The sequence below is a fragment of the Sinocyclocheilus grahami genome, unplaced genomic scaffold, assembly GCF_001515645.1.
Source record: "Sinocyclocheilus grahami isolate Dianchi unplaced genomic scaffold, SAMN03320097.WGS_v1.1 scaffold790.1, whole genome shotgun sequence".
NCBI classification, from domain to species: domain Eukaryota; kingdom Metazoa; phylum Chordata; class Actinopteri; order Cypriniformes; family Cyprinidae; genus Sinocyclocheilus; species Sinocyclocheilus grahami.
In genome coordinates, this window is record NW_015505969.1 from 1,192,725 (window position 1) to 1,219,967 (window position 27,243).

General features: G+C 38.2%; 2 protein-coding genes across 2 annotated transcripts in view; both read right to left on the reverse strand.

The window, feature by feature from the left end:
- The window catches only part of mlnr (motilin receptor), a 3,570-nt gene extending 1,892 nt beyond the window's left edge, over positions 1-1,678 (reverse strand). The window contains exon 1 of the mRNA XM_016246211.1: positions 961-1,678. Within this exon, the coding sequence (XP_016101697.1) occupies positions 961-1,678 (718 nt within the window). The remainder of the gene's footprint in view (positions 1-960) is intronic.
- A 2,567-nt stretch (positions 1,679-4,245) lies between these two features.
- Positions 4,246-27,243, reverse strand: part of LOC107561755 (fibronectin type-III domain-containing protein 3A-like) — a 36,418-nt gene continuing 13,420 nt past the window's right edge. The window contains exons 5-23 of the mRNA XM_016246232.1: positions 26,137-26,306; positions 25,809-25,868; positions 23,557-23,695; positions 23,398-23,451; positions 21,808-21,932; positions 20,942-21,116; positions 20,459-20,545; positions 18,859-18,997; positions 17,949-18,017; positions 17,727-17,845; positions 15,270-15,375; positions 14,516-14,691; positions 14,272-14,385; positions 11,403-11,552; positions 10,328-10,668; positions 9,924-10,136; positions 8,730-8,896; positions 7,890-8,011; positions 4,246-5,456 (exon numbers count right to left, since the gene is read on the reverse strand). Of these exons, the coding sequence (XP_016101718.1) occupies positions 5,142-5,456; positions 7,890-8,011; positions 8,730-8,896; positions 9,924-10,136; positions 10,328-10,668; positions 11,403-11,552; positions 14,272-14,385; positions 14,516-14,691; positions 15,270-15,375; positions 17,727-17,845; positions 17,949-18,017; positions 18,859-18,997; positions 20,459-20,545; positions 20,942-21,116; positions 21,808-21,932; positions 23,398-23,451; positions 23,557-23,695; positions 25,809-25,868; positions 26,137-26,306 (2,841 nt within the window). The 3' untranslated portion in view covers positions 4,246-5,141. The remainder of the gene's footprint in view (positions 5,457-7,889; positions 8,012-8,729; positions 8,897-9,923; positions 10,137-10,327; positions 10,669-11,402; positions 11,553-14,271; positions 14,386-14,515; positions 14,692-15,269; positions 15,376-17,726; positions 17,846-17,948; positions 18,018-18,858; positions 18,998-20,458; positions 20,546-20,941; positions 21,117-21,807; positions 21,933-23,397; positions 23,452-23,556; positions 23,696-25,808; positions 25,869-26,136; positions 26,307-27,243) is intronic.

The window sequence follows — 27,243 nt, forward strand, 5'->3', positions numbered from 1 at the left end:
CAAACCAGTGCTGGGTAAAATAGGGACAAACCCAGCAAGTGGGTTGTTTTGACCCAGTATTTGGGTTAAATGTTTAACCCGACCTTCTGGGTAGTAACCCAACCACTGGGTCAAAACAACCCAATTGCTGGGTTTGTCCCTATTTTACCCAGCACTGGGTTGCATTTCACCCAGCATTTTTTAGTGTAATCTCTAAAAATTGCTCGGGTCTCTTCTTCAGTTTAAGTTATATGGTTTTAGTTTTTTTCACCCGTTTAATGATCAGCCAGAGAAAAATCGTTAGCATGAACTGAAGTAATCACACTTGATCACAAAGTCGCACAAATCTCTCATGATTAGAGATTCTTTCTAGTCACAACGTCTTTTCAAGCACAAATATTCCATGACAGTTTACAGTTGGAATTGACAGATTTCACAGAAAATCATGTAGTGTATGAGGGGCACAGACTCTGTTTTTTTTTTTTTAGCTTCAAACTCAAGATTCCATGCAGTCAAAGAATTTTAAACATCTGATATTTTGAGACGATTTTAAAACATGTTGTTTTCAATTGTCATGCTGCTTCCTAGCAACAACGTTTATGTTTCTACTCACGTTTTATGAGTTTAGAACGACTTGAAAGTCTTTTGTGTGATTCTCATTAGTTTAGTGCAGGGGTGTCTAAACTCGGTCCTGGAGGGCCACTGTCCTCATCTCACCAGCCCGGAAGTTTTTATTGTGGCTAGTAAGACCTTAATTAGCTTATTCAGGTTTGTTTAATTGGGGTTGCAGCTAAACTTTGCAGGACAGTGGCCCTCCAGGAACAGGACTGGACACCCCTGGTTTGGTGTATGATGCCCAGTTTTTCTCTGTAACCATATTCAAAGTCTGCAAATATATGATGCTTAGTGTTTCAAAATCTGTTCTGATGTTAAAAGTCACGTAGTGTACTCCAGCCTTAACACTTCCCAAGACCCACTCACCCAGAATCTTGACGGTTTGCCTGTTAACCTTCTGTCTGGCTGCTGCATTGGGCCCATGAAGCTCATGACGACTCTTCCACAACTTTCGACCGATGGATCCATACAGAAAGAGCAGGCAAAACATGGGGCAGAAGAAGTAGGCGGTCGACACCCAGATAGTGGTGTGCAGCAGCCCCGATTCGATGGCATAGCGTGTGTGCTTGCACTGCCGAGTGGCCGGGTCAGGCATCGTCTCGTTCTCGTACTCCACGCCCATCAGGAAGAACACTGGTGCAGCAGACAGAAGGGCGAAGCCCCACAGAGCCAGAATGACATACTTGACCCTTCTCTTGGTGATGGCAGCCTTGGCTTTGAAAGGGAAGCAGATGGCCAGGTAACGCTCCATGCTGAGCACTGTGATGTGAAGAATGGTGGCATTGGTGCATCCTTCATTGATGTAGTGTGATAGACGGCACACCAGCTCCCCAAAGACCCAGGGTACGTACTTCCAGAGGCGGTAGAGGTCGAAGGGGAGGCTGAGGAAGATAACCAGGTCTGAGATGGCCATGCTGGAGAGATACAGGTTGGTGGTGGTCTTCATGTCCTTGAAGCGGTTGATAATGAGGATGGTCATTGTGTTGCCGGTTATCCCGATGATGAAGAGCAGGATGCAAATGGTGGTGACAGGAATGAGGGTGGAGGTTGGGAAGAGAGAGTCTCCGCAATGGTGGTCCTCCATATTGATGCAAGTCTGCAGGTGCCTCTTGATAAGGTCTAAGAGATTGCGGTAAGTGTACGAAACACCTTTAAAATAGGTTGAGAAAGAAGAACTCTAATGTGACTCCTTCGCTGAAAGTCCGTTTCAGCATCAGGGAAGGTGGAACCAAAGAGGTGGTGCGTTTGAACAGGAGATGAAAAAGACGAGACCTGTGGACGTTGTATCTGGTGCCCTGCTGCAGGAGATGGGAGCATCACCTCTAGCTGACTGTGTGCGTGCAGAATATCACTTAGTCCCGTTCTTAATTAAATAGTGAGATCACAAGAGGTGGAGACAGTAGACAGATAGGGATAGAGGTGAGAGGTGGGGCTTTGGCTTTCAATGTGTGCATTTAAATGAACAGCTCTTGATCCTTGACTGTCTACTAATATGAATTACATTATTTGCATATCAGTATTTATTACATTTTATCCAATGAAATAACTTGCAATCTTTAAATCAAAATCATAGGAATTATCTTAGAATTATAATTAAGCATAAAGCATGGCTATTACAGTTTAACTAAAACATAGGTGCTGTTACTTGAAATAAAATAAAATATAAAAAAATAAAAATAACTTTAAACCTATATATAGACACGTCAAAAAACAAACAGAATTACTAAAGCTAATATATAAGCTATATAATCGTATCTAAATAATACTAAAGATTTGTAATCAATTATATTTCATATTTTTTCTAATATTTATTTTTAGTAATTTCACTAATTTATCTAAGATGATGTCATTTTGTCAAATCAACATCTAAAATGAAAACCTAATTAATGAAGAAACATGAGAGCTGTGACCCAAGCATCTCTCAAAAAGTCTAAGCATGTTTTTTTTTTTCAGTTTAAAAGATATACTGAATAACAGGTATGACCTAACGGTGTTTTTCTTTCTTCTTACAAACAGTTAATTAATATTAACATTGGCAATGTCTAACACAATCTTAATTCAAACTGTATGTTGATGCACAAAGAAGCTCCTGGTGTGGCAGGTGCATCGTGTTCACTTCAGATCTGCTTTGAAACATTACAGAGAAATCAATTTAGATCATCTTAATGTCTTTGTAATATGCTTTAACACTTGATTCAGGTGCTGAAGAATAATCAAATTTAATAGACAATCTGTCTGGAGTGGCTCGCTCTTTGTGGGTGAAATTGAACCGGGCAGGAGGAATGAGCTTTTGGTTAGTGCACAGTCTAGTCAGGAAGTCTGGATCTCTTACTATCAACACAAAATCTGAAAACATGTTTTTACCAGTTTCACTGAAAAAACAGTTTAACCAGTTTGATTGGGTTTTTTTTTTTCAATGTCTTAGGAATTATTATATTAATTAGATTTTCTTCCGGGGTAGAAATGTAAATTAAAAACCAATAAACCAATAATTCTTGACTGAAAAATATATTCATATACTGTTTTTTTTTTACATACAAAAACATTAGCATAGTGATATGAATCTACATATATGGCAACATGCAGTAAAAAACGACAATTAAGAATTATAAATCTTTTATTGTGCATGGATCCGTCTGTAGATATCATAACTATTCAGACACACTTTAGATACATATATATGATTATACATTTCCTATCTGATAACGAACATTTTAAAGTGATATGTCTGATAGTATGTATACTATAACAAATTTTTGTTTTGGAATGTACGGTGTATGAGGTAACTGCAAACATTAAAATTACATAAAAATGGTCTCTTTTTTTGTGCATATTTTATTGATTTTTTTTGTAGTTTTTCTTTCTCCCAAGAACCAAACACCTACCATGGTGGGGAGATGGCACACTTCGCAAATTACATTTTATCACTATCAAAAATAGGAATTTTAGTTTTTTTCCCCCTTCTATGACAAACAGAAGACATCTGCAGTATATCTATTAGACCAAATCATGTAATTCATTTTCATCCAAGACTTCTTGCAAGTTACTTGTAGTTGTTAACAGTTGTTGACAGCACTCATATGCCCATAACCAAAGCACGACACAAAACCCTACGACCAGACCATCATGCTGCTGTCACAGCGCTGACAGTCACAAGACTTTAACACACAGAGAAAAAGGCAAAAATTTCGTTTCACAGGAAGTACATGTAGGATTAACACAAGTCATTACTGCTGTTTGCATTTCATTTCTTGCACTTTTCTTAATTTCTCTGCTGCACAGAGTTAACTTAAAGGTTTTATTTCCATATAAAAATAAAGTTTAAATGTGTGATTTAAACAAGAAAAAAAGATATCTGAAAATTCATATTTAGTCCTGTATTTAGTACTCTCAAGATTACATCAAAAAGTAATATTGCTAAAAGTAAAGGTTAACACAATGTGATAATTTGGTTTCTAAAACAAAAAAACTATAACAACAATAGAGAAATTAAGAAAAATAATATGACTTTTGGAAATCATGATTATTGGCTGAATAAACCATTTCAAGAACAAATTTCGTGGTACTACATTTTTAAAAATAGCCAAAACACATTGAGGGCTTTTGCACAACTGGAGAACATGTCCCATAAAACGCATCACAAGATCAAGACGCATTCAATACGTTTTTTTTTTTCTCTTCTCACTAAGGTGCAAAGGTAACGACTGAAGGAAAGGTTTCCAAGAAGCATACATTGTGCTGAACGACAATATTTTGGAGCAAAGCAGCTGCTTGATTGTAAAAACAAGCTACAGTATACGTACATGATAGTAAAAATAACTATTAAGCTGAGTTAGTTTGGTATTCATAGTCATAGTCTTACTCCCCCGTACTAAGCCAGAATCTCAGGTCCTTGTATCATACTGTACAAAAATATAATAGCATTTCTCTAGTTATTTTTGCATCCTTTACACATTCTGAACATCAAAAAAGTTCTGAGGAAAGTGCTAAATCAACGTTCGCCAATTTGAGCGGTATCGGTCTCGCCTCGCCTTTTTTTAAAGTTATGGACTTGTAGACTTCGCTCAGAACCCCCGGCGGGCCTTCTGCTCACCCGTACCCCCTCGTTGACGGCGTAGTCACTGGCCCTCAAGTCCCAGGCTCAAGATAGCAAACCGGTGAGCGACGCAACCACCGAGCTAGCTTTGAACGAAACTTACACTCGACAGTTTACAACTGAAATTCTACGTATAAATAACAAGACTACAGCTACACAAATAAATGAAGTGGTACGAGATGAGTATGCGACGAGCGGTAAGCTTCATTGCTGATCCTTCAATAAATCGCCCTCTGAGTCCGACGGAGGGAACGGCGTTCTTTCGACAGCATGCGCGGAAGGGACAGCGGGTAGCGGAAAGATAGAACAATAGATCGGGTGAAGTGATTCTACAACTTCTTTTTCTCAATCCTTCCCTCCTCGACGCTGGTGCCGGAACGAAAAATAAAGCAAGAAAAACAAACATCAACAAACAAAAACTTGTTTTGACGATGTAATGCGGGGCCGAGGCTCATTCGATCACGAAGTACTGGATGGCGACCGCGATGAGGATAGAGGTCACGGCCAAGAGGGCGATGATGAGAAAAGAAAACTGTTCATCTGTCAGGCTGCGTTTTGGCTTCTGGGCCTCGGCTGCTTTGGACCCCGTGGCGCCAGAGACCCCGGGGGTGTCGACACGAGGTGGGAGCATGATGACAGTGGAGCTGTAGGGCCCGATGATTTCGGGGGCATCCTGGCACTGCCGGATGGCGCAGACGCGATATCGGTACTCCGTGGACGAGCTCAGGTTTGGGAGCTGATAGGAAGTGGCTGAGCCCTTGTAGATCTGAAAGGATTAGAGACGACAATTAAATATTTAATTAAAAACTAAACACAAATATATTGCAGTATTATATAGATATGCACTATTGTTTGGAGCAAGATTTTTTTGTTTAAAAAAAAAAAAGTAGTATCTTGTGTTCACCAAGGCTGCATTTATTTGATCATAAATACAGAAATATTATTACAATTTAAAATGTGTTTTTTTTTTAATGTTTCAAAATGTAATTTATTCCTGTAATCCAAAGCTGAGTTTCCAGGAGCCACTACTTCAGTGTCGCTCGATGCTTTAGAAATCATTCGAATATGCTGAGTTGGTGCTCAAGAAACATTTCTTATTATTATCAATGTAGAAAACAGTTGTGCTACTTTTTGTGGAAACCATGAAACTTTTTTTTTTTTTTTTTTTAAATTGTCTAATGAACCAAGTAAAAAAAAAAATTTTTTTTGGAACAACGTAAATGTCTTTATTTCACTGTCATACTGTCAATGGATTAATTTAATAGTGTATATAATAGAAATATTGTTTTGCACATTTTGCGCACAATTCAAATGAAAAACAATCATGGTTTGCTTAGACCTAAAATTTGCTAGTTTTTGAATAGATAAACATAATTTGTATAGAACAATATTCAGCATTGCATTCATTTCATAGAGATACTATACTAAAAAGGAAGGACCTGATGAAGTCTATTTTAAGGATGTAAATGTTTAAGCAGAGAATAATACATCCGAAGAACATGAGAATATGAATATGAAGTCCTGCACGTGTGTGTGGGCTGCATCAACACAAATACACAAGCCTCCCATCATGCCTGCAGTCTCCTACAGCGTTTCTCTCAGCAGGGGGTGATGAATCAGAGCCAGTGAGACTGCTTTACTCTTCCATTACCCTCATATCTACAGCCCACGGAGGTGCTCACGGTAGAGTGGTTTTAAGTTAAATCAAACAGTTCTGCTGGGTCCCGTATGACATACAGTGCAGCGATAATATATTTAGTGACAATCACTATTAGGAATTCAACACCGCAACTACAGACAGCTGGGTGATGTTTTTACCCGGCTCTCCAGTGGGCCCCTTAGGACCCACGTTTAAAATGAAATTTCTGTCATAGTTCTGCCATAGTTTATTCCTCATGTTTTTCCAAATCCATATTAGTGAGTTTTCTTGTGATGAGAACAGGAGATGTTTTGCAGAATGATCAAGTAGTTTTTTTTTATTTTATTTTTTATAAATGTACCATAAAAGTAGCATTCAAAGTCTTCTGAAGCAATATATTTTGTGAGACCCAATAAATAAATAAAAATAAGTAATCAAATCTCATCTGTTTTTGTACATTATGCATTTAAATATGGTGCCACAGGTTTGGGTTACACTTTAGTTTAAGGTAACATTGTTACAGTATGGTTATACAATTACGTACTGAGTAATATTAATTAACTACCTATACTTACTACAGGGTTAGGATTAGGTTTTGGGTTAGTTGCGTATAATTATGCATAATTTACTTCTACAGCAGTAGGAACGTGTAATGTGTAACAAGGCTCCTGCACTAAGTATTGTAACCAGGAACTGCGAAGCGTCACGTGACCGAAACGTTTCTTATTCTTTCTTTGAGCGTGCAGGCTTCCTTTTGAATGTTTGTCTATTTGGATTTTTCAGTCTCCGCACCTCATTTTGGACTTTTTTCAAGGTGCAGTGAGTTTCTGGCTATTTAACAAGGACAGTAACGTGTAACAGCAAAATACAGTGTTCCCTAAGTTTGTGGCAAGTTTGACGTGCGTGTTCTCAATGCAAAAGGTCCCAATGCATTTCACAATCAATCATAACACGTCTAAATGTTTTAAATTCAGCGCAACTGAGATTTGTATTTATGGTCGGTATCTCAAACAAAGCTATCATATGACCTCAGATGCAAGTTTGGAACAACATAAGGGTATGAATATATAATGAGTTTATGAGTATTTCCATTTTAAGTACCAACCCTTCTTATTTTATTTTGTGCTTTGGTGCTTCTTAACATTTATGGAGGTCTTGATAAAGGTTACGAAGGCCATTGTGTCACAACATGATGTCAGAATAAAGAGCATGCACAATCACAGCACAAATGTGAGAGGATAGATTTGATTTGGCTCTAACATTAAGTGTAATAACTGTCACTAAGCCGTTCAAGTAATGACCACTGGATCGCCATTATGCTATAATAATATTCATCCAAACACCTGCTGTCTGCTGCTGAGCGCACCTGCTGAGAGCCGTGACCTCGGTGTAATGAGCTTACAAGCGCGAACCTACATTTGAGACACTTTTGCCTCACGGTGAATGGAAATCTTTCAATTGAGATGCTTCACTGAGGTTAAAATTAACAGTTTTTGGTGTTTGGTGAGCTGTTTTCTTCTTAAACTCATACATGCAGATGATATAGTGTGATGTAGGTACCTGTTTGAACTCAGAATTTCCCTGCATGCTTTGCAAACAGTAGATGACTGGATCTCCCTTCATAGGTGGCAGTGTCTCCCAGCTCACCTCACACGACTCGTCCACACGCTCCACACGAGGAGCTGAAGACAGACACAGACAGATGAAGAGAACAACCGAACTAAACTTGCATGCACAAATATTTAAGGTCAAACTGAATTAAATGTGTGTTTTAGAATGTTGTTGTCTAAGAGCATCAATTTTAAATTATTTGAGTGTAAGACTGATTAATTAATGTAACATCAGCTGTAACATGCCAATAAACAGAGCTGCACAATTATTGTTATTTATGCACATAAATTAGCTCCCTTATAATATAAGTTCAAGCACATCTATGTTTAAAATAAATAAAAACAATAGACAAAATATATATATTTCTATTTTTAAAAAATGAGGCCTGTTTTCATTTTAGCATACCATACTTCCATAATGTATAAACATCATTTATATTTAAAATCATACATAAGCTACCATTCAAAGCCTTTTTTTTTTGCAATAAATTGATCAAAAGTGGCAAGGACATTTATAAAGTTATAAAAAAATCTATTTCAAATAATGTGCTGTCTTTTGAACTTTCTATCAAAGTATCCTGAAAAAACACATATAATGGTTTCCACAAAAATATTAAGCATCACAACTGTTTTCATCATTGATAATAAGAAGAAATATTGAAGCAAATCATCATAGTAGACTGATTTCTGAAGGATCATGTGACACTGAAGACTGAAAATTCAGCAAACTAAATGAATCAATGGAAGTTTTTGGGGCAAGTGTATGGCTGCTGCAGTTGGGATGCTGTACCTTTTAGGGGTGCAGGGGGGGAGCGGGGGGTGGTGAAGGTGTAAACAGTGGAGAAGGGCCCCTCGCCCGCCTCGTTAAAGGCCTGGATGCGGAATGCGTATGAGGTAGACTCATTTAGCCTCTGCACTTTGTGAGTGTGACAGGGTCCTTTATACAAGGATATAAACCTTTAGGAAGAGACAAAAACAGAGAGACAGAGATAGTGTTATAGAGTTGACCTCAATAAAGTCACAAAATACACAATATGATAAACTTATAACAGTTGAAGGCAGACCCACACAAAATCTGAGCGAGTTTCAGATGAATGGATAATAAATAAAAATGTAAAAATAATTCTAATTTGAATCATTTATAGAGTTGAAAACATCCCTTGCACACTGCAGGTTTGTACAATACCATCTTTCAAAAGTTTGGGGTTAGTATGATTTTTTAAATGTTTTTGAAAGAAGTCTTTTGTGCTCACCAAGGCTGCATTTATTTGATTAAAAAAAACAGTAATATTGTGAAATAGTATTACAATTTAAAATCACTGTTTTCTATTTTAATATATTTAAAATGTAATTTATTCCAGTGATTGCAAAGCTGAATTTTCAGCAGCAAGACTCCAGACTTCAGTGTCACATGATCGTTCAGAAAAAATTCTAATATGTTGATTTGCTGCTCAAGAAACATGTATTATTATTTTACATGTTTAAAACAGTTGTGCTGCTTAATAGTTTTGTGGAAACCACTATTCAGGTTTCTTTGATAAATAGAATGTTCAGAAAACATTTTTTTTTTTTTAAATATATAAATCTTACGTAACATTATAAGTGTTTGCTTAAAAGTCACTTTTGATCAGTTTAATGCATCTTTGCCTAACAAAAGTATTAATTCCGGTTTCTTTGATAAATAGAATGTTCAGAAAACATTTTTTTTTTTTAAAATATATAAATCTTACGTAACATTATAAGTGTTTGCTTAAAAGTCACTTTTGATCAGTTTAATGCATCTTTGCCTAACAAAAGTATTAATTCCAAAAAAAAAAAGAAAAAAAGAACTTACCGACTACAAACTTTTGAACTGTATATATTTGTGTATTTGGCTAATCTTTGCATTTCGCGTTCAGAGAAAATGACTTGAATCTTCTGTCATGCCTGGTTAGGACACAGTTTTAAAATACACTGCAAAGCACAAAAAAATGCATCTACAAACCTCCCATTTTTATCCTCCATTTGGAGATGGTACTGTAGGGAATCAGTGGGTTGGGCCTTGGCCGGGCCATCACCCCACTTGAGCCTGAGGGTCTGATGACTGGAAGCGGTGCACTCCAGACGTGGAGGGAGGGGTGGCAGTGGCTTGGTCTTCAGTTTAAAGGTGTGACTAAAGGGTCCTGCTCCCAAACTATTCAGAGCCTGGATTCTTATCCTTCAAACACACAAGCACAAGATTCAGTTTTCGTTCATACACATTCATTCCTTTCAGATCCATACTCATTTTTGGAATTATAAAAGTCAGTTCATAAGGTTCATAAGAGCCATACGTTCATGAAATGGACTACACTGGTCACGCTGTATGTTTACTTTTGCTACTGTTCTATAACAGAGATGTCATTGTACCTGTAGGTGGTGTCGGGGTGCAGGTTCTGGATGATGTATTTGGTTACGGGCCCAGTAAGGATGGGTTGTCTTTCACCCAGATCGATCAGGTATGACATGATCTCTGATCCGTGATCACACGGTGCCTCCCAGCGTAGCCCCAGGCAGGTGGATGAAGAGTAAAGGAGAGGTCTGGCCTCTTCGTCCTCCTCGTCCTCGCCCCTCTCTGTGGTCCAGCTGCCCTCCACTCTCATCTCTGACTCGCGGAGAGTGTGGACGCTGCTGACTGGCGCTGGCACAGAGCAGGGTGTCTGGCAGAGCACAGCGTCGCTAAAGGGCCCCACACCGGCCACATTCACTGCCTGAGGCACAAAACACACACAGTCAATGAGAGATTAAAATTTCAAACAGGCCTGACGTGAATGGCAAATAAAGCTTTAATCTTTAACTATCGTGTGGTTGATTCTAGCTGAACAAGCAGAGGAATCATCAAGACTATAAAAATGCAGGACCAACAATAACGATAACTCTTCACAAAAAAACAACAAAAAAAACAACAACAGCAAATACAAAAGTAAAACATTGGACTAGACTAGTGTAGAAATGCACAAAGAAAGTGGACAATAAATATGTAAAGCACCAATCACAGAATTTAATAATTGACAACATTATTTTAGTTTAAATTCAGTTCCTAAGAAAAGTGAATTTGAAATCTGCTAATTGTCCCACCAGAAACATTCAGGGATGGAACATATTTTATTATAATTACAAATTGTACCAAAATAATTTAATTGAACAAAATTTCAGCCAGCAATTAGTGCATAACAGCCCTCAATATAGTAATAAACAGCTATTAAAAAAAAAAAAAAAAAAGCATTTGTCTCTCTCAGCCACTGGGTGGCACTGACAATGTAAAGTTGGCACTCTTCCCAATATCTCATTTGAATGACACAAGCTGATATATTTGTGCTCACAGGAAGTAAAAGCAAAATCAGTCAGCAGACCGCTATTTCCTGGTTAGTTTCACATGGCAGAACCACTCTCACCAACAGCTCAAACATTCAGATGAAAAAGTGTGTATGAGAGTGTTTCTCACCTGTACTCTGCAGAAGTAGTTGGTGGCTGGCAGCAGACCCTTCATCTCATGGGACAGTGCAGCACCGGTGTAACACATCTGCATACTGCCCTCTGCCGCCCCCCACTCCAGGCGATACTCTGACACTGCCGCTCCATTACAGGGAGGGGCCTGCATGGATGCAGAACACATCAAATGTGAAAGACAAAACAAAGCAAACATTTTAATTGTAAAGTTTTAGTAATTTTTCTTAGTTTTTTCATTTTTTTTTTTTCAATTTCAGTTGTATTTGTATTTTTTTCTTCATTATTTTATATTTATTTTAATATATTTTCAGTAAATGTTTATTTTAAGTAATATTTTAATTAGTTTTTTATAGGTTTAGTTTTTCATATGGTTTTAGTTAATAATAACCCTAATTCACTCACAATGAAGAAATTCACTAAGGGTGTGCTCACACTTGTCATGTTTGGTTCGATTAAAATGAACTCTGATGCGATTGCTCTGTTAGTGCGGTTCATTTGAGTAAGCGTGAACACTGCCTTCCGAACCCTGGTGTTCAAGCGTACCGTGACCGCTAAAAAGATGGGTCTCGGCCCGCTTCCAAACTAACTCTGGTACGGTTCGAACGAAATATGAACGCAACACAGTCCAAATACTTCTAAATGAACCAAAAACAGGAAGTAATGACAAGATGCGACGCTATGTGACATGATTTGATGACGGTGTAAACAAAACAAAATGAGCAGAGGGCAAACGTGGAGCAACGATGAGGGAAAGTGCCTTTTATGAGCTCCTTGTGAGTTTGCAAATGGTGAAAATAAAATTATATGTACACACAAGAATGAGCGCGCTTAGTCCAGCAGACGGCATTAGGTGTGTTCGACTTAAAGCAGCGCTAGATGTCAATCTAGGACAATCTAGATGTCATTCAAGATGACCAATCAGGTTGTGAATGTATCACTATGTCTTTAGGTTCGGTGTCAAAAATGCCAATGTGAACGCTAAGCAGACCAGGACCAAATGTATCATTTTCCTTTTTGGTCCGGACCAAATGAACCAATCGAACCGACTACAAGTGTGAACACACCCTAAATTCACTGTCCTCTCAAAGCTACTAAAGACTTCCTTGATAGAAAAGAATACTTTGCATCATGGGATATTCTCACCTCCCAGCTGATCACAGCACATGTCGGTGATTTACAGTTGACATGAGGGGGCCGACACACCTCAGGGGACCCTGGACCGGTCGTGACCTCAGACCGCTCCGAAAAAGGGCCGTACTGTTGAACACCAATAAAATATAAAACAATTTGTTAGTCAACTATACGTGGCACATTCTATGAAAAGAACAGATTATTAGCTACTATAAAAACAAATAATATCAGTGACACTTGTAAAGCTTACACTCACCCCAGCTTTATTGGCAGCTCTGAGCCGGAAGCCGTAGGTCCTGCCGGGCAGTAAACTTCCCACTGTGCAGTCCAGTTCAGAGCCCTGGTACACTTCCCAGCCTTCGTCTACCTGGGGAGCGAACATTTCTACGCTGTACGAAGACACTGCACTACCTCCATCCACCAGAGGGGGCGCTAACATGCAATGAGAGAGAAAAAAACAACAAAAAAAAGAAAATTAACACTTTTATTCAGCAAGGACACTTTAAAATGATCAAAAGTTCCCACTGTGCAGTCCAGTTCAGAGCCCTGGTACACTTCCCAGCCTTCGTCTACCTGGGGAGCGAACATTTCTACGCTGTACGAAGACACTGCACTACCTCCATCCACCAGAGGGGGCGCTAACATGCAATGAGAGAGAAAAAAACAACAAAAAAAGAAAATTAACACTTTTATTCAGCAAGGACACTTTAAAATGATCAAAAAAAACTTTCTGAAAAAATAAACATCCTAAAAAAAAGTATGTATCAGTTTCCACAAATATATTAAGCAGCACAACTATTTTCGACATTGATAATAATAAGAAATGTTTCTTGAGCAGCAAATCAGAATATTACAATGATTTCTGAAGGATCATCTGCTGATAATTCAGCTTTGCCATCACAAGATTAAATTACATTTTAAAACATATTAAAACGCGACAGTTATTTTAAATTTTAATATTTCACATTATTACTGTTTTTACTATATTTTTGATCAAATGAAAGTAGCCTTGGTAAGACAAGACACAAAAAAAATCTGAATGAATGACCCCAAACTTTTATACGATTGTGTATATATACCCTTCAACCCCCAATTAACCCTAAATACATACTAAACATGACATGCTTTTAAGCAATACTTAATTCGTTATACACAATAAGCACACACACACACACACACACACACACACACACACACACACAAAGGCAACATTTACCCCAGCGTAGCTGCACCTCTCTCGCTTTGGGTTTGCCTACGACCCTGGGCGGCTGACATGGACCAGGAGGAACAGGTGGTCAAAACAAAATGAGCAGAGGGCAAACGTGGAGCAACGATGAGGGAAAGTGCCTTTTATGAGCTCCTTGTGAGTTTGCAAATGGTGAAAATAAAATTATATGTACACACAAGAATGAGCGCGCTTAGTCCAGCAGACGGCATTAGGTGTGTTCGACTTAAAGCAGCGCTAGATGTCAATCTAGGACAATCTAGATGTCATTCAAGATGACCAATCAGGTTGTGAATGTATCACTATGTCTTTAGGTTCGGTGTCAAAAATGCCAATGTGAACGCTAAGCAGACCAGGACCAAATGTATCATTTTCCTTTTTGGTCCGGACCAAATGAACCAATCGAACCGACTACAAGTGTGAACACACCCTAAATTCACTGTCCTCTCAAAGCTACTAAAGACTTCCTTGATAGAAAAGAATACTTTGCATCATGGGATATTCTCACCTCCCAGCTGATCACAGCACATGTCGGTGATTTACAGTTGACATGAGGGGGCCGACACACCTCAGGGGACCCTGGACCGGTCGTGACCTCAGACCGCTCCGAAAAAGGGCCGTACTGTTGAACACCAATAAAATATAAAACAATTTGTTAGTCAACTATACGTGGCACATTCTATGAAAAGAACAGATTATTAGCTACTATAAAAACAAATAATATCAGTGACACTTGTAAAGCTTACACTCACCCCAGCTTTATTGGCAGCTCTGAGCCGGAAGCCGTAGGTCCTGCCGGGCAGTAAACTTCCCACTGTGCAGTCCAGTTCAGAGCCCTGGTACACTTCCCAGCCTTCGTCTACCTGGGGAGCGAACATTTCTACGCTGTACGAAGACACTGCACTACCTCCATCCACCAGAGGGGGCGCTAACATGCAATGAGAGAGAAAAAAACAACAAAAAAAGAAAATTAACACTTTTATTCAGCAAGGACACTTTAAAATGATCAAAAAAAACTTTCTGAAAAAATAAACATCCTAAAAAAAAGTATGTATCAGTTTCCACAAATATATTAAGCAGCACAACTATTTTCGACATTGATAATAATAAGAAATGTTTCTTGAGCAGCAAATCAGAATATTACAATGATTTCTGAAGGATCATCTGCTGATAATTCAGCTTTGCCATCACAAGATTAAATTACATTTTAAAACATATTAAAACGCGACAGTTATTTTAAATTTTAATATTTCACATTATTACTGTTTTTACTATATTTTTGATCAAATGAAAGTAGCCTTGGTAAGACAAGACACAAAAAAAATCTGAATGAATGACCCCAAACTTTTATACGATTGTGTATATATACCCTTCAACCCCCAATTATACATACTTACATACTAAACATGACATGCTTTTAAGCAATACTTAATTCGTTATACACAATAAGCACACACACACACACACACACACACACACACACACACACACAAAGGCAACATTTACCCCAGCGTAGCTGCACCTCTCTCGCTTTGGGTTTGCCTACGACCCTGGGCGGCTGACATGGACCAGGAGGAACAGGTGGTGTTTGGACCTGCAAGGGCTCCGTCAACTAAAAACAAATAGGATGAGAAATTAGACAAACTAGACAGTCTTGATACATTTTAATCGTGCACACCACGTTCCACCTCCTCAATGAAAATAGTGTGTAGGCTCCGGCTGAAACTGTGACAGCAGACCACAGCCACGTGAGCATTCTCTCACATTCATGGCTGTGAAAACCAGCGCCAACATGAGTCATTATCTGCGTGCTGCCAAGTCCAGCATGCAGATATGCATCTGCAAAGCCCCAACAATGACATTACAACTGGGATAAGAAAACGGAAGAGAGAAATTATTACCAACCGCTTTTCAAAAGCGCCCCATTGATAAAAGCGTGTTGCGATTGGCGTGGAGATGATGAAGAGGGGAAACAAGTAAGCAATTTTTGTGGAAACAAACCGATAAAAGGAAGGTGGATTAAAGTAACGATAAAATTAAAGGTGGGGTATGTATTTTTTCAAAAACTGAGTCGGGCTGATTACCAAAACAAACTTGTAGCCAATCAGTAGTAAGGGGTGTGTCTACTCATGATGGGGATGAGAGAGCACTCAGTGCATAGGACAGACATTAGCCGAGCGGCGCGACGACAGAAAGATAGAGATGGCGGATAAAAATCAAAAGAGGAAAATGTCTGCGGAACAAAAGAAGGCTTATGATAAGGCAAGAAGTAGGACCAGTGTAAATATCAGATCAGCTTTCCAGCGCTGGAGATAACTCGAGGAGCGGGAAGGCCTGCGATCGGACACCGAGGTTGCTTTGCTTCTTCTCGATTAGTCTCAGCTTCAGACGTCAAGCCCACGGACCGTTGGCTAAACATCTGATGCATATGGCACACAAAAGTGGGAACACTTCAGGAGTTTTGAAGTCGTCATCGGATTGGTTGAATTATACAGGATTTCCGGGAGATGTGTGTGTCGCGTTCTTTAATGTTCCACCTGGAAACAAAGATGCCGTGCCGCCAAACTTCCTCACGAAAGAAGAAAGCCGTCGTGCTCACAACTGTGACGATGAGCGCTTATCAGGATCAACTGAATGCTGGATTTTCAAAAGTATGTGAAAAAATTTTAAGTTTACTGCATAGAATCTTTAAAATATGTCCAAGAGTTTTGCACACCAGTCTGTTACATTTCCACGCCCCGAAACGTGACAATGAACGAAACGACCTTGGTCGAACATGTCGGTCAAACGGCCTCACGTGCCTTGGCCAATGAAAGCTGCCATGGATTCCAGACCTTCAGCCGTCAGTCTGAAGGTCTGGCTACACAAGACTACTTCTTGATAGGTGAGTAACACCGTGTCTACACCGGACACAACATTTGTCGCACCGCGCCGCAACAGCTAAAGTCTGTCTACACTAGACGCAGCAAAGTGACCGTTGAAAATTATTTGAAATTTGTGTCAATTTGTCAAATAGAACGCAGCAGCAGTTTTCTGTCGGGGATTTGTCGTGTCGCGCCGCATCCAGTGTAGACAGCATCACTGATTAAAATGAGTTCTATAGTATTTTGTCGATTTTCTTTCCTGTACTGACAAATTTAATATTGAAATAAGATTTTTTATTTATTTTTTTGGGTGGGTGGGAGGGGTGGCATTTAGTTTACGTCACACTAATGGCGCTTTTCCACTGCGTGGTACAACTCGGCTCGGCATGGCTCAGTACGGTACGGCACGGCACGCCTCGGTTTGCGTTTCCACTGCAGTTTAGTATCGCTTTAGAGTGGGCGGGATTATTCACATGTCATTATAGTTGTGCCGCCTCTATTGTTGCGACTCCTGAAAAACTTTTTCATTCCGCGTCACCCCATCAAGCTCTCTCTGGATTCGCTCCTCTGCTATCAACGAGAGGAACATCTGTACTTCCTCAACAGAGAACGAAACTGCCACTTTTTGGTTGTTAAAAAAAGGTGCACTCGTTCAAAACAGTTGCGTTCGATCCTTCGCTGGCTGTGCTGATTTAAATCTAGCGGTTCTGTTGTGTTTGTGGCGCAAGTTCAGTGACGCAGGTAGTGACGATTCTTTCCGGCCAGTCCGTGATCAGCAGAGTTTACACGTCACGTTTTGGTAACGGTACGGTTCACTTGAAACCTCAACAGAGGTGGTACTAAAAAAAGTACCAGGTACCAGGCACTGTACCCAGTGGAAAACCCCCCAAAAGTGAACTGTACCGAGCCGTACCATGCAGTGGAAAAAGCACCATAATAAACCATGATTTGTACATTACTACTAGTCACTTGCGGTGTACTATACAGCTCAGTGATGCAGGTGGTATTAAAGGCTGGGACATTCTCATTCTAGAGAGCATTTGATTGGGAAATATTTTTTGTACAGCAAATAAGCATTGCATGTTTTTGTGAGACATACCTGGCTCTCGCCTCCTGCACTGATGCAGTGGACTCTAGCCTGGTATGAACATCCTGGGCTCAGACCATCACAAACACACTCCATAGCTGAACCGCTGTACACCTGATTCCAAGAAGAACCTGAAACACACACACACACACAAGCAATTAATAAATAATCATCATACTGGCGGGATCAAATTGAGCATCTGTAGACACACCAGAAAACCTAATTGGAACGTACCACTTAACCCTTCAGACAGCTCCGCCACATACTTCGCCACATCTGAACCACCATTGTCTTTGGGAGGATCTGAGGCAACACAATTAAAAAAAAAAACACACACTTAGTTTTAGCAGCCAGTTCCAGTGTTAGTTTAGTACTGAGATACTATTATAATATTTTATAATTTTTTCTCTTTTGAAATTCATTTTAGTTTTTAATGCAGGTTTATATATTTTTGTTTCAATTTTTACTTTTACATTAAGTTAGTATCTCAACTTTACCTCAAGAAAGCAGAAATGAGAAAGCCAATGCAACTAGGTGAAATTAAATAAGCTTACATTTTTTTATTTAATTTTCACACTTAATGGCCCGGTTTCATAGACAGGGCTTAGCCTAAACCAGGATTAGGCCATTGTTCAATTAGGACATTTAAGTAATTTTTATAAACATGCCTTAAAAATGCATTACTGGTGTGCATCTTAAGACAAAACAAAGGCACTGACATGTTTTAAGATCAGTCAGTGCAAGTTTCTTTCAGTTGAAACAGCTCAGATTTACATTTTAGTCTAGGACTAGGTATAAGCCTTGCCTATGAAACCGGGTTTTATTTTAATTTCATTTAAAACAATTAAAAAGTTTTTTTTATGGTTTTAGTTTATGATAATAACCCTGGCTAGCAGTACATTCTGCATTTCTATTGTAACATTTTAATATAATTAACCAAAGTTTCACTTCATCTTGGATGGAAATTTCTTATTGTGAAGAACTGTTGTATACACAAAGAATACATTTTTGCTTAGAAAGGCCGCTCAGCAGGTTTCATGACTGAGCCATAAAAACAGTCAAAGTATATGGTGATTTCTAGATTACTTTTGGTTTTACTGAGTCAAAGATCAATCTTTGTGCGTTTATAATATGCTGAACTGACCCCAGGTCAGACGGAAGCTGGTTGGGTGAGGTTTTCCCTTCACTGCGAGTCTGCAGGGGCAGCCTGGTCTGTCAGGGGCCGTGGTGAACTCAGACACACCGCTGGGGTTACTTTTCCCTTCTGCATTATAGGCGATAACCTGCAATGATTAAAAATTAAAAAAAAAAGGCAGAATGTAATCCATTATAGTAATGAGAGTGTGTGCGCGCGAGTGTGTGTGTGTGCGGGGAGGTGGATTTATTAATGATTCAAAATGTCACAATGCAAAAAATCTGAATGGTCCTAAAAATAGGCTTCATTATGACTCACCCAAACACTGGGTGCAGAGGGAATGCAAATCTCTAGAGCCTTTCAAAACCCTTTATATTCACCACCGAATTTATCTCACTCAGAAACAGTTTTTCTCCTGATAAAAGCGCAGGATGAGGAAGCGTTTCACGGTTCAGAAATAAACAGTGCTGTTGTGATGTCATCTGTCATAGTAATTGGCAGTAATTGGGGATGTGAGCTCTCGGAAGGTAATCAGCTCCTCTCATCAGGATACATGCAGCCATTCTGATCACATTAATACACTTTTGTTTTTGAAATGTGATTATGATCAACCAACACCAGAGAACAGTGACTGATCGCATCACTACACCACCTGCTTCATCTCACAGCCGCTGCCAACAGCTGAGTCTCAATCATGAACGGGATGGGGTGAGGAGAATCAAGAGTTGAGGAGAGGAAACAAAAAAACGGAGCAAAAAAGAATGGACTAATAAAAAAAAAAAGGATTAACAAATAAACAAATGAAAGACAACAAGAACAAATAAAAGAACAAACTAACAAAATGAATAAACAAATGAAAGTAAAAGCACAAACAAAAAGAAAAACAAAAGAAACTGATAATGGAAGAAAGAGAACAAAAAAATGAGAATAAGAGAACAAATAGACTAAATAAAAAGAATGACAAAGAATAAACAAACAGAAAAGCAAAAACTAAAAGACTAAAACAATAGAAAAAGAAAGAACTGAAGAAAAATGAAAGACAAAGCGTATTTAAAAAAAAATATTTAAAAAGCATAAAGGGAGAACTAACAAATAAAATAACAAAAGAAAGACAAAAACAAGAAACATACAAAAAATAAACAAGAGCAAAAAAAGAAAAACAAAATGAACTGATAAAAGGAAGAAAAAGAATAAACAAAATAAACTGATAAAGAAAAAAACATTAGACCGCAATAATAAATTGACAGAATGAACAAACGGAAAAGCAAAAAATAAAAGAAATAGACTGAAATAATAAAAAAAAGACTGAAAAGAAAAGGAAAAAAATAAATGAAAGAAAGAAAGAAAAAATGACAAAGAATGTTCAAACAAAAAAAGAAATTGAATAAATAAAAGAACTAGCAAGCTAAAGAAACAAAAAAGAAAGAAACAAATAAATAAAACGAAAGAAAGAAACAAACCTAACTAACAAAAAGAAAAGAAAAAAATACACAAACAAGGAGTCACAAACATGCAAAATAAGAACAAAAGAAAAAACACACAAACAAGGAGTCACAAACATGCAACATAAGAACAAAAAGGCAATCAGTGTGTGTTTGTGTGTTCTCACCCTGAACCTGTATGTGGTGCTCCTGTGGAGGTTTCTGACGGTGTGTGACAGCTCATCACCATCATAACTGGCCTGGAACCCATAACCCTGTGAAACACATGACATATTCATGCAAAATCACATTAAAAACCTAACCTACTTATGGAAAACAAACTTTTTGGCCAATTTTACACCACGATTTAACATTTACCTTCACAAGTATGAGACAGATCGCGGTTTACTACCCACTTAATGTTTGCATAAATTATTTTTTACATGGCATGTAGCATTCTCAAGCTCAGTCCAGGATGCATCAGGACAAAGTAATGCTTATTCTGCAAAACAGATGTGGCTAACATATATCTCTGACTACCTCTAAAATCAGAGATAGAGGTTCATTCCAGGTATGAGCAGGGCTTATTTGTAATTTATGTGTCAGTTTTTTGCTGCTGATTGGAGTGTGTGTTGCATTTCTGCGACAGTGTTTGTGCATCTCTCACTCACTGAGCCCTCCTCTTCCATCTCCAGCACGTAGCTGATTTCGTCCTCTTTGGGCGAGCCGGCAGGCCTGTGCCATCGCACACAGAGCCATGTGACCCCGGACTGAACCAGCTCAGGGCTTAAGGGAGGAGCAGGCACACTGCATGATGTCATGATGTGGACGACATCACTGAACTCACTATGGAAATAGTAAACAAGTAAATGATCTTAAGGACAAAATATATACTGTGTATAAACAGCATACTGTGTTTTACGGAACACAAGTCACTTTTTTATCATCTGAAACATGCTGCAAATTATATTCCAAAGTATATATAATGTAAAACGTGGGTAAAACGCACATAAATATGCACACACACAACATGTCAGTTCTAGTATTGCTAACTTGACAAACCACTGTGGTGTTATTTCAAATGTGCGCATGTGAAGAATGCTGTTTTACGTGGATATTGGGTAAATATATATATATAGTACAAGACTTGTTTACATACTACATAATAGTTTAGCAACCAAACATCAGGCTACAATCGGGAAGATGAAAGCACTTGGAATCATGCCGAATCAGAGAGGCACGTGAGCCCAATGCCGGTTTCAGTTTCACGTTTGTTTATAGGTTTGGCCTAAATGCTAAAAAGCATTTTATTCACCAATAGTTCACATTACTTCTGAATGTAATCATAACATGCGTCGTGCGACTGGAACTTATCCGTGTTTTTTTTCTCTCAACAATGCAATTTTTACCCGGTACGACGGTACACAAAAATATGTTTCATTTCAATTCATGGCCATTAGCGGGAATTGAAAAAAAAAGGGAATTTTGAAATTGTTTTGTCTTTTTCTTTCTTTCATTTTGATACATTGATACATACCTCACCCCCATGTCATTTTTGGCTGCCAGCCGAAAATAATATCTGGAAGCTGTGGAGAGTTTGGTGAGTCTGTACTGCTTCTGAGGGCCGTAGTAGCACTGTTCAAACGCACCCGTCCCCTTCCCCTGTTCACAGATCACAGCTAGGATTAGCACATTATATTACACGAATGCGTAAACCTCACCTCACAGACCCCAGATCAGCTGAGGAACTGTGTTTTGCATAAAGAAAATGAAGCATTTTTATTTTTTTTTAAACATTATGATTTTTTTGTGATAGCACATTTTCCTCCAGTCCTCGTTATAGTAATGCGTCTAGATGATTTACTTTCATTTTTTGTAACTAACAATTAGGGATGCACCGATACCACTTTTTTCAGAACGAGTCCGATACCGATACTTTCATTTTTGGTACTCGCCGATACCGATACGATACCTGTATTTTCACAGCATTTGTCATTTTTTTTACAAACATTGGGTACAGAGACAAAATAATAATAATAATAAGAAGAAGAAGAATCATGTTAGTTTGCTTCATTTAGCAAACAAATATTTCCACACTTTTTATACCTGTTAAAATGTATTGTATAAGCCTTTGTTACTTTCGCTGTTCCTTTTAATGGCACATTAAAGCCCATTGCAGCAGCTCAATACTGTAATCATAAAACATTTTCCTAAAATAATGCAGGGAACCACTCGTTATACGAGTAGGCGCGTACTATTTTGGTGATGTAATTTGCGTCACGCACACTGTACGCAGACCCTCGCGTACGAATAAAAACCATAATTCTAAAGCAATGCAGCACGCGCACGTTTGCATTGGTGCAGAATGAGAGAGACAATTATAGCCTAGCGCATTTCACAGTCTGCTAGTTTCACTTTTGAAGCGGCACAGAAGTGCGCGCTCTCTCGCTTTCTCTCCCTCTACTTACCGTCAAATAACTTGAGTAACTTGTGCACTGTTTTGCTTGCTTGCTCTTGACATATCTGACCGATCTACAAACTTTCCAGTGATGTCTGTGAGATATTCACTCGACAAGCTCGCACATCTGTGCAGCCGCGCACTCAATCCACTCAGCGCGCTCTGCTTATCAGCTTGCGCACATTCGCTATACAGGCGTGAATATTTAATGTTTAACATTATATTAATTACTTACATGTACTTCATAGACATCCTTAATCTCTAATAACTCCATTCTACTCTCTGTTGTTAGCGTTTCTTTTTCTGGACAAAGCTCTGTTCACACGGTGTGTGGTATCGGCTTTTGGTATCGGGGCATTTTTACGAGTACGAGTACAGGAGTGCAGTATCAGGCCCGATACCGCATCCCTACTAACAATATTCCCATCACTGTAATACAGTAATACAAATAATCCTGTCTGTGCACAATGTTTTTGCTTTTATCAAAATAAGCATTTAAATTTAGTACTAAGGTACAAATTGTATAATGAATATTTTCGCACATTACAGTAATGAGAACTGGTTTAAAAATGTACTTAATTTTCATAAACAATGCAAAAAAAAATCTACGCTTCTAAAAATAGGCTTAAGAAATATGAACGCAAACAGCAATAACGGAAAATAATGCACCTCATCCCACTGAAGAATATAGTTTTGGATTTTGGAACCGTTGTCACATGGAGCCTAGAAAAAAAAAGGTTGTTATGCACTTAATATGTCAAGTTAAATATGTACTATAACATTTATGTGGCATTGTTGATGTGCCAGCGTGTTAATGTGTGCACACACCTTCCATTGCAGGACAAGGCTGCTCTTGGTGCCGCTGGCTTTGCGTGGCGGGCTGGGCCCGTCTGGCTCACAGCTCAGAGTGGTGAAGCTCACAGGCTCTGAAGGGACACCTTGTAAACAGTTACACATGGCCTGGACCCTAAACACACACAACACATACACTCATATTAGCATACAGAAACAGTACAATTACCAATGGTAAATGAAGGAATAGTTTTAGAACTTAAAGATTTTTATTTATAAAAACTGAATATTCTTGTAATTAATATAATCACATTTATTATTATTATTATTAAAGCAACTGCAACCAGCTAATGTGACAGTAACTTATTAATATTACTACATATTATTTATAAAGAATTGTATTAATAAAGAATGAATATTCTTGTAATACAATTAATATAACTATATTATTAGTATTATAACTAATTATATATAGGGAGGCACCAGTGAGGACATTTTCCTACCGATTAATAAACTTGTGACAACTTACGATACAACAACGATATAACCAATTACACTGCACATTTGACAAGATATTTGTCAATGATGCTCAGGATCTGCAGTGCTTACTTTGATCTTTAACGTTTATCTTAAAAATCTTTACCTCTTTCCCTTTCTTTGAACAAAATAAATGCTTGAAAATGATGGATTCCTTATTGTTCTTATTGAAAAAAATATATATAATAATAAAACAGTACAATGACAAACTCACTTATATTAAACATATAACTTTTATTAACAAAATTAAGATGGGTGATGTACAGAGCCCTGCACATGAGATGTGGACAAAAATATATTTATTGTGCCCACGAATTGTGAATTTGTTCCTACGACTTAATTTGTTCCCTCATTTTATTGAATTGTGCTCATGTTTTTCTAATTCATTCCATAATTTTTATTTAATTAAAATGAAGAAACAAATTACTACAAACTACCAAATTTGGGAACGAAGATTTTTTTTTTCCTCCCGCATGTCATATGAGGGGCTTTTTATACACCTGTGTTAACACAAATAAATGAAAGATCTGGACTTCCCCCTTACTTAAAAATGAATGCTTAATTTTTGGTTCATGATTATTTTTAATGAAAATCACAACAACAATAATAAAACAAAGACAAACTCACTTGTATTAAAGGCACAATTTGTACGATTTTCGTAATAAAATATCCGAAAACCACCTGCACATTGTTATATATTTCATGCAGTTGTGCACTTACGTCATTCCAGAAGTTCCCAAGGATTCGTAAATCCAGAGAAATTCCAATTTTAAATAATGGCTCGTCCCGGTTCATTGTCGCCTATCAATGACGTAATATCCGCGCGGTTTATCATTTATTAATATCGGTTTCCGCTTGTAGAAACTATGGCAACACATGTGGACAAAAATGCTGCTGCAGTTCAACTAAATCCATTACGGTAGTCGCGAATAAAATGAAAATGAAATGAAAAGTGTTCGCTGCAGCATTAAATTTAGATCTGCTCAATGTTGCACCATGAATCTTTTTCCGCGTTTTTACAGTATTGCGCGTTATAACCAATCACACACGAGTCTGTAGAGTTTATGAACGCAGCGGCCAATCAGAGGCGTTTAGATGAGACATCGCTGAAACACCGGAGTTTTGTTCAGTGCGCGCGCTCGCTATTCTCTCATCATAAACAACAAAGTGCAGATGTACGCATGATGTAAGTAGGAGATTCATTCATCAAAAAGTGTATAGACAGCTTTACTGTTTACTGATAATAAGGGGAGTTTTTTGAGAGTGCTTAAACTCGCACTAGTCTGAAGTCAGGCATACTGTTCTTACATTGACAATGTAACGTTAAATGTTCTTTGCTCGCTTTCTCTATATAATTTATTCGCTGTTTGGAAGACTTTGGAAGGTACAGGTAATTAAAGAAAATTATTCATTACATCCGTGAACATGATTCGGACATCTCTGGATGGTGAAACGACATCTATCGTTCCACTCTCCTTCATAGCGTCATCAAGCTTCGCCTTTGTTATTGTTTTGAAAATGCGACCTCTAGTGGCGAAAACTTACATATTGTGCCTTTACACATAGAAATATTGCTAAACAAGCTGCTAACAATGATTACTGCGGCAAGTCTATCAATATAACTAAATATTCATAAAGAATTTTATTTATAAAGAAGTCATTCTTGACTGAGCTGTGCTGTAAATACTCGAATGTGTAAAACCAATTCTTATAATGTCTTGTGCATTTAAAAAATCCAAACTGACACAAACCTGACATGGTAGTCTGTTGCTGGTCTTAAGTCTTGTAAGGTTGCACTTAGTTCCACACCACTGACACAAGCAAAAGACACAAGAAAGAAAATATTATTAATATTTTTGAAGAATGTAAACAATTAAAACAACTCTTCTGGATTCATCTATCGTTGTGATCTTAAAAGAGCTGCATATGTCAGGTGAACTGCTGTTGACCTTTAGCTATCACTGATTTCAGAAAACCCACAGCAAACCACAAAAAACAACAGCGAGTTCCTCAACTGCACCCACACCTTCTCCACATCCTGCCCAGAACTCCTCCGCAGCGTGACACGGAGCATCTCACCTGTAGGCGCTCTTGTACTTCCCATCCTTGCCACTGTACGAGACTGAGACCTCGTACGTGAAGCTGGGCTCCGCAGGGCCTTCTTCTCCCTCTTTGGGCTCATCGTCACCTTCTGGCTGTGATGGGGCCACCCAACTCAAACTGGCCCCTCTGGCCTGGATGTCTGTCATCTGATGACACATGATGATACAAAGATTTTACATGCAGCAAAATACACACACACACACACACACACACACACACACACACATTTATATATATATAATTCAGCAGATTAGCGCATTTGAAAACCTTTCAATTGGGGGGGGGATATTCAACTGAAATGAAAGTTGTGGCACAGATCATAAATTATCCATTGATTAGAAAAATGTCATGTAAATTGTTGAATCCAACAACTTTCAAAACTGAAAAAACAAAAACAAAAACAGCTGAATATATTTACACAAGTTTATATATATATATATATATATATATATATATATTTTTTTTTTTTATATTAAAAACAAAAACAAAAACATAGTACTATTATTTATTGTGCATTGCTAAACATTGCCTGAAACTTACTTTAAGCTAATTTGTATTAGGGCTGGGCGATATGTCAAAAATATATTATCGATAATCACCTTTAAAAATATCGCGATATCCGATAATATCGTCTACCTAAGCCCCACCTCCATCACGCCCCGCCCCTCCCCCGCCGAGACAACATTGCCGACACGCACCATAAACACACACGATGTTCAGTTGTGTCTTAGTTATTGGCACAAAGTTTGGTTTTACTTTTCTTAGTTTGTGCTTAAACTAACAGAAAACATTAACTTTGCTGGTATTTTGGTGGTGCTAATAATTTCCACTCTGTTCTTATCAAATTTGTGTTTGAAATGAATTCCGTTTTGTGAGGAGAACTGTTGGGGAAAAATAATAGAACTCAATTTTAAGTTCTTCATGGTGAAGTTGGACATTCTGGCGGTGATTGCAAGAATGATAAATGCATGTTGATGTCATATAATAATGTCTTGAATAAAATATGCCTATTTTCCGATGTTTCTTTCTTTTTGGCATTATCGCCTGTGTAGACACATTGCATGATTTCCAGTGATGTCTGTG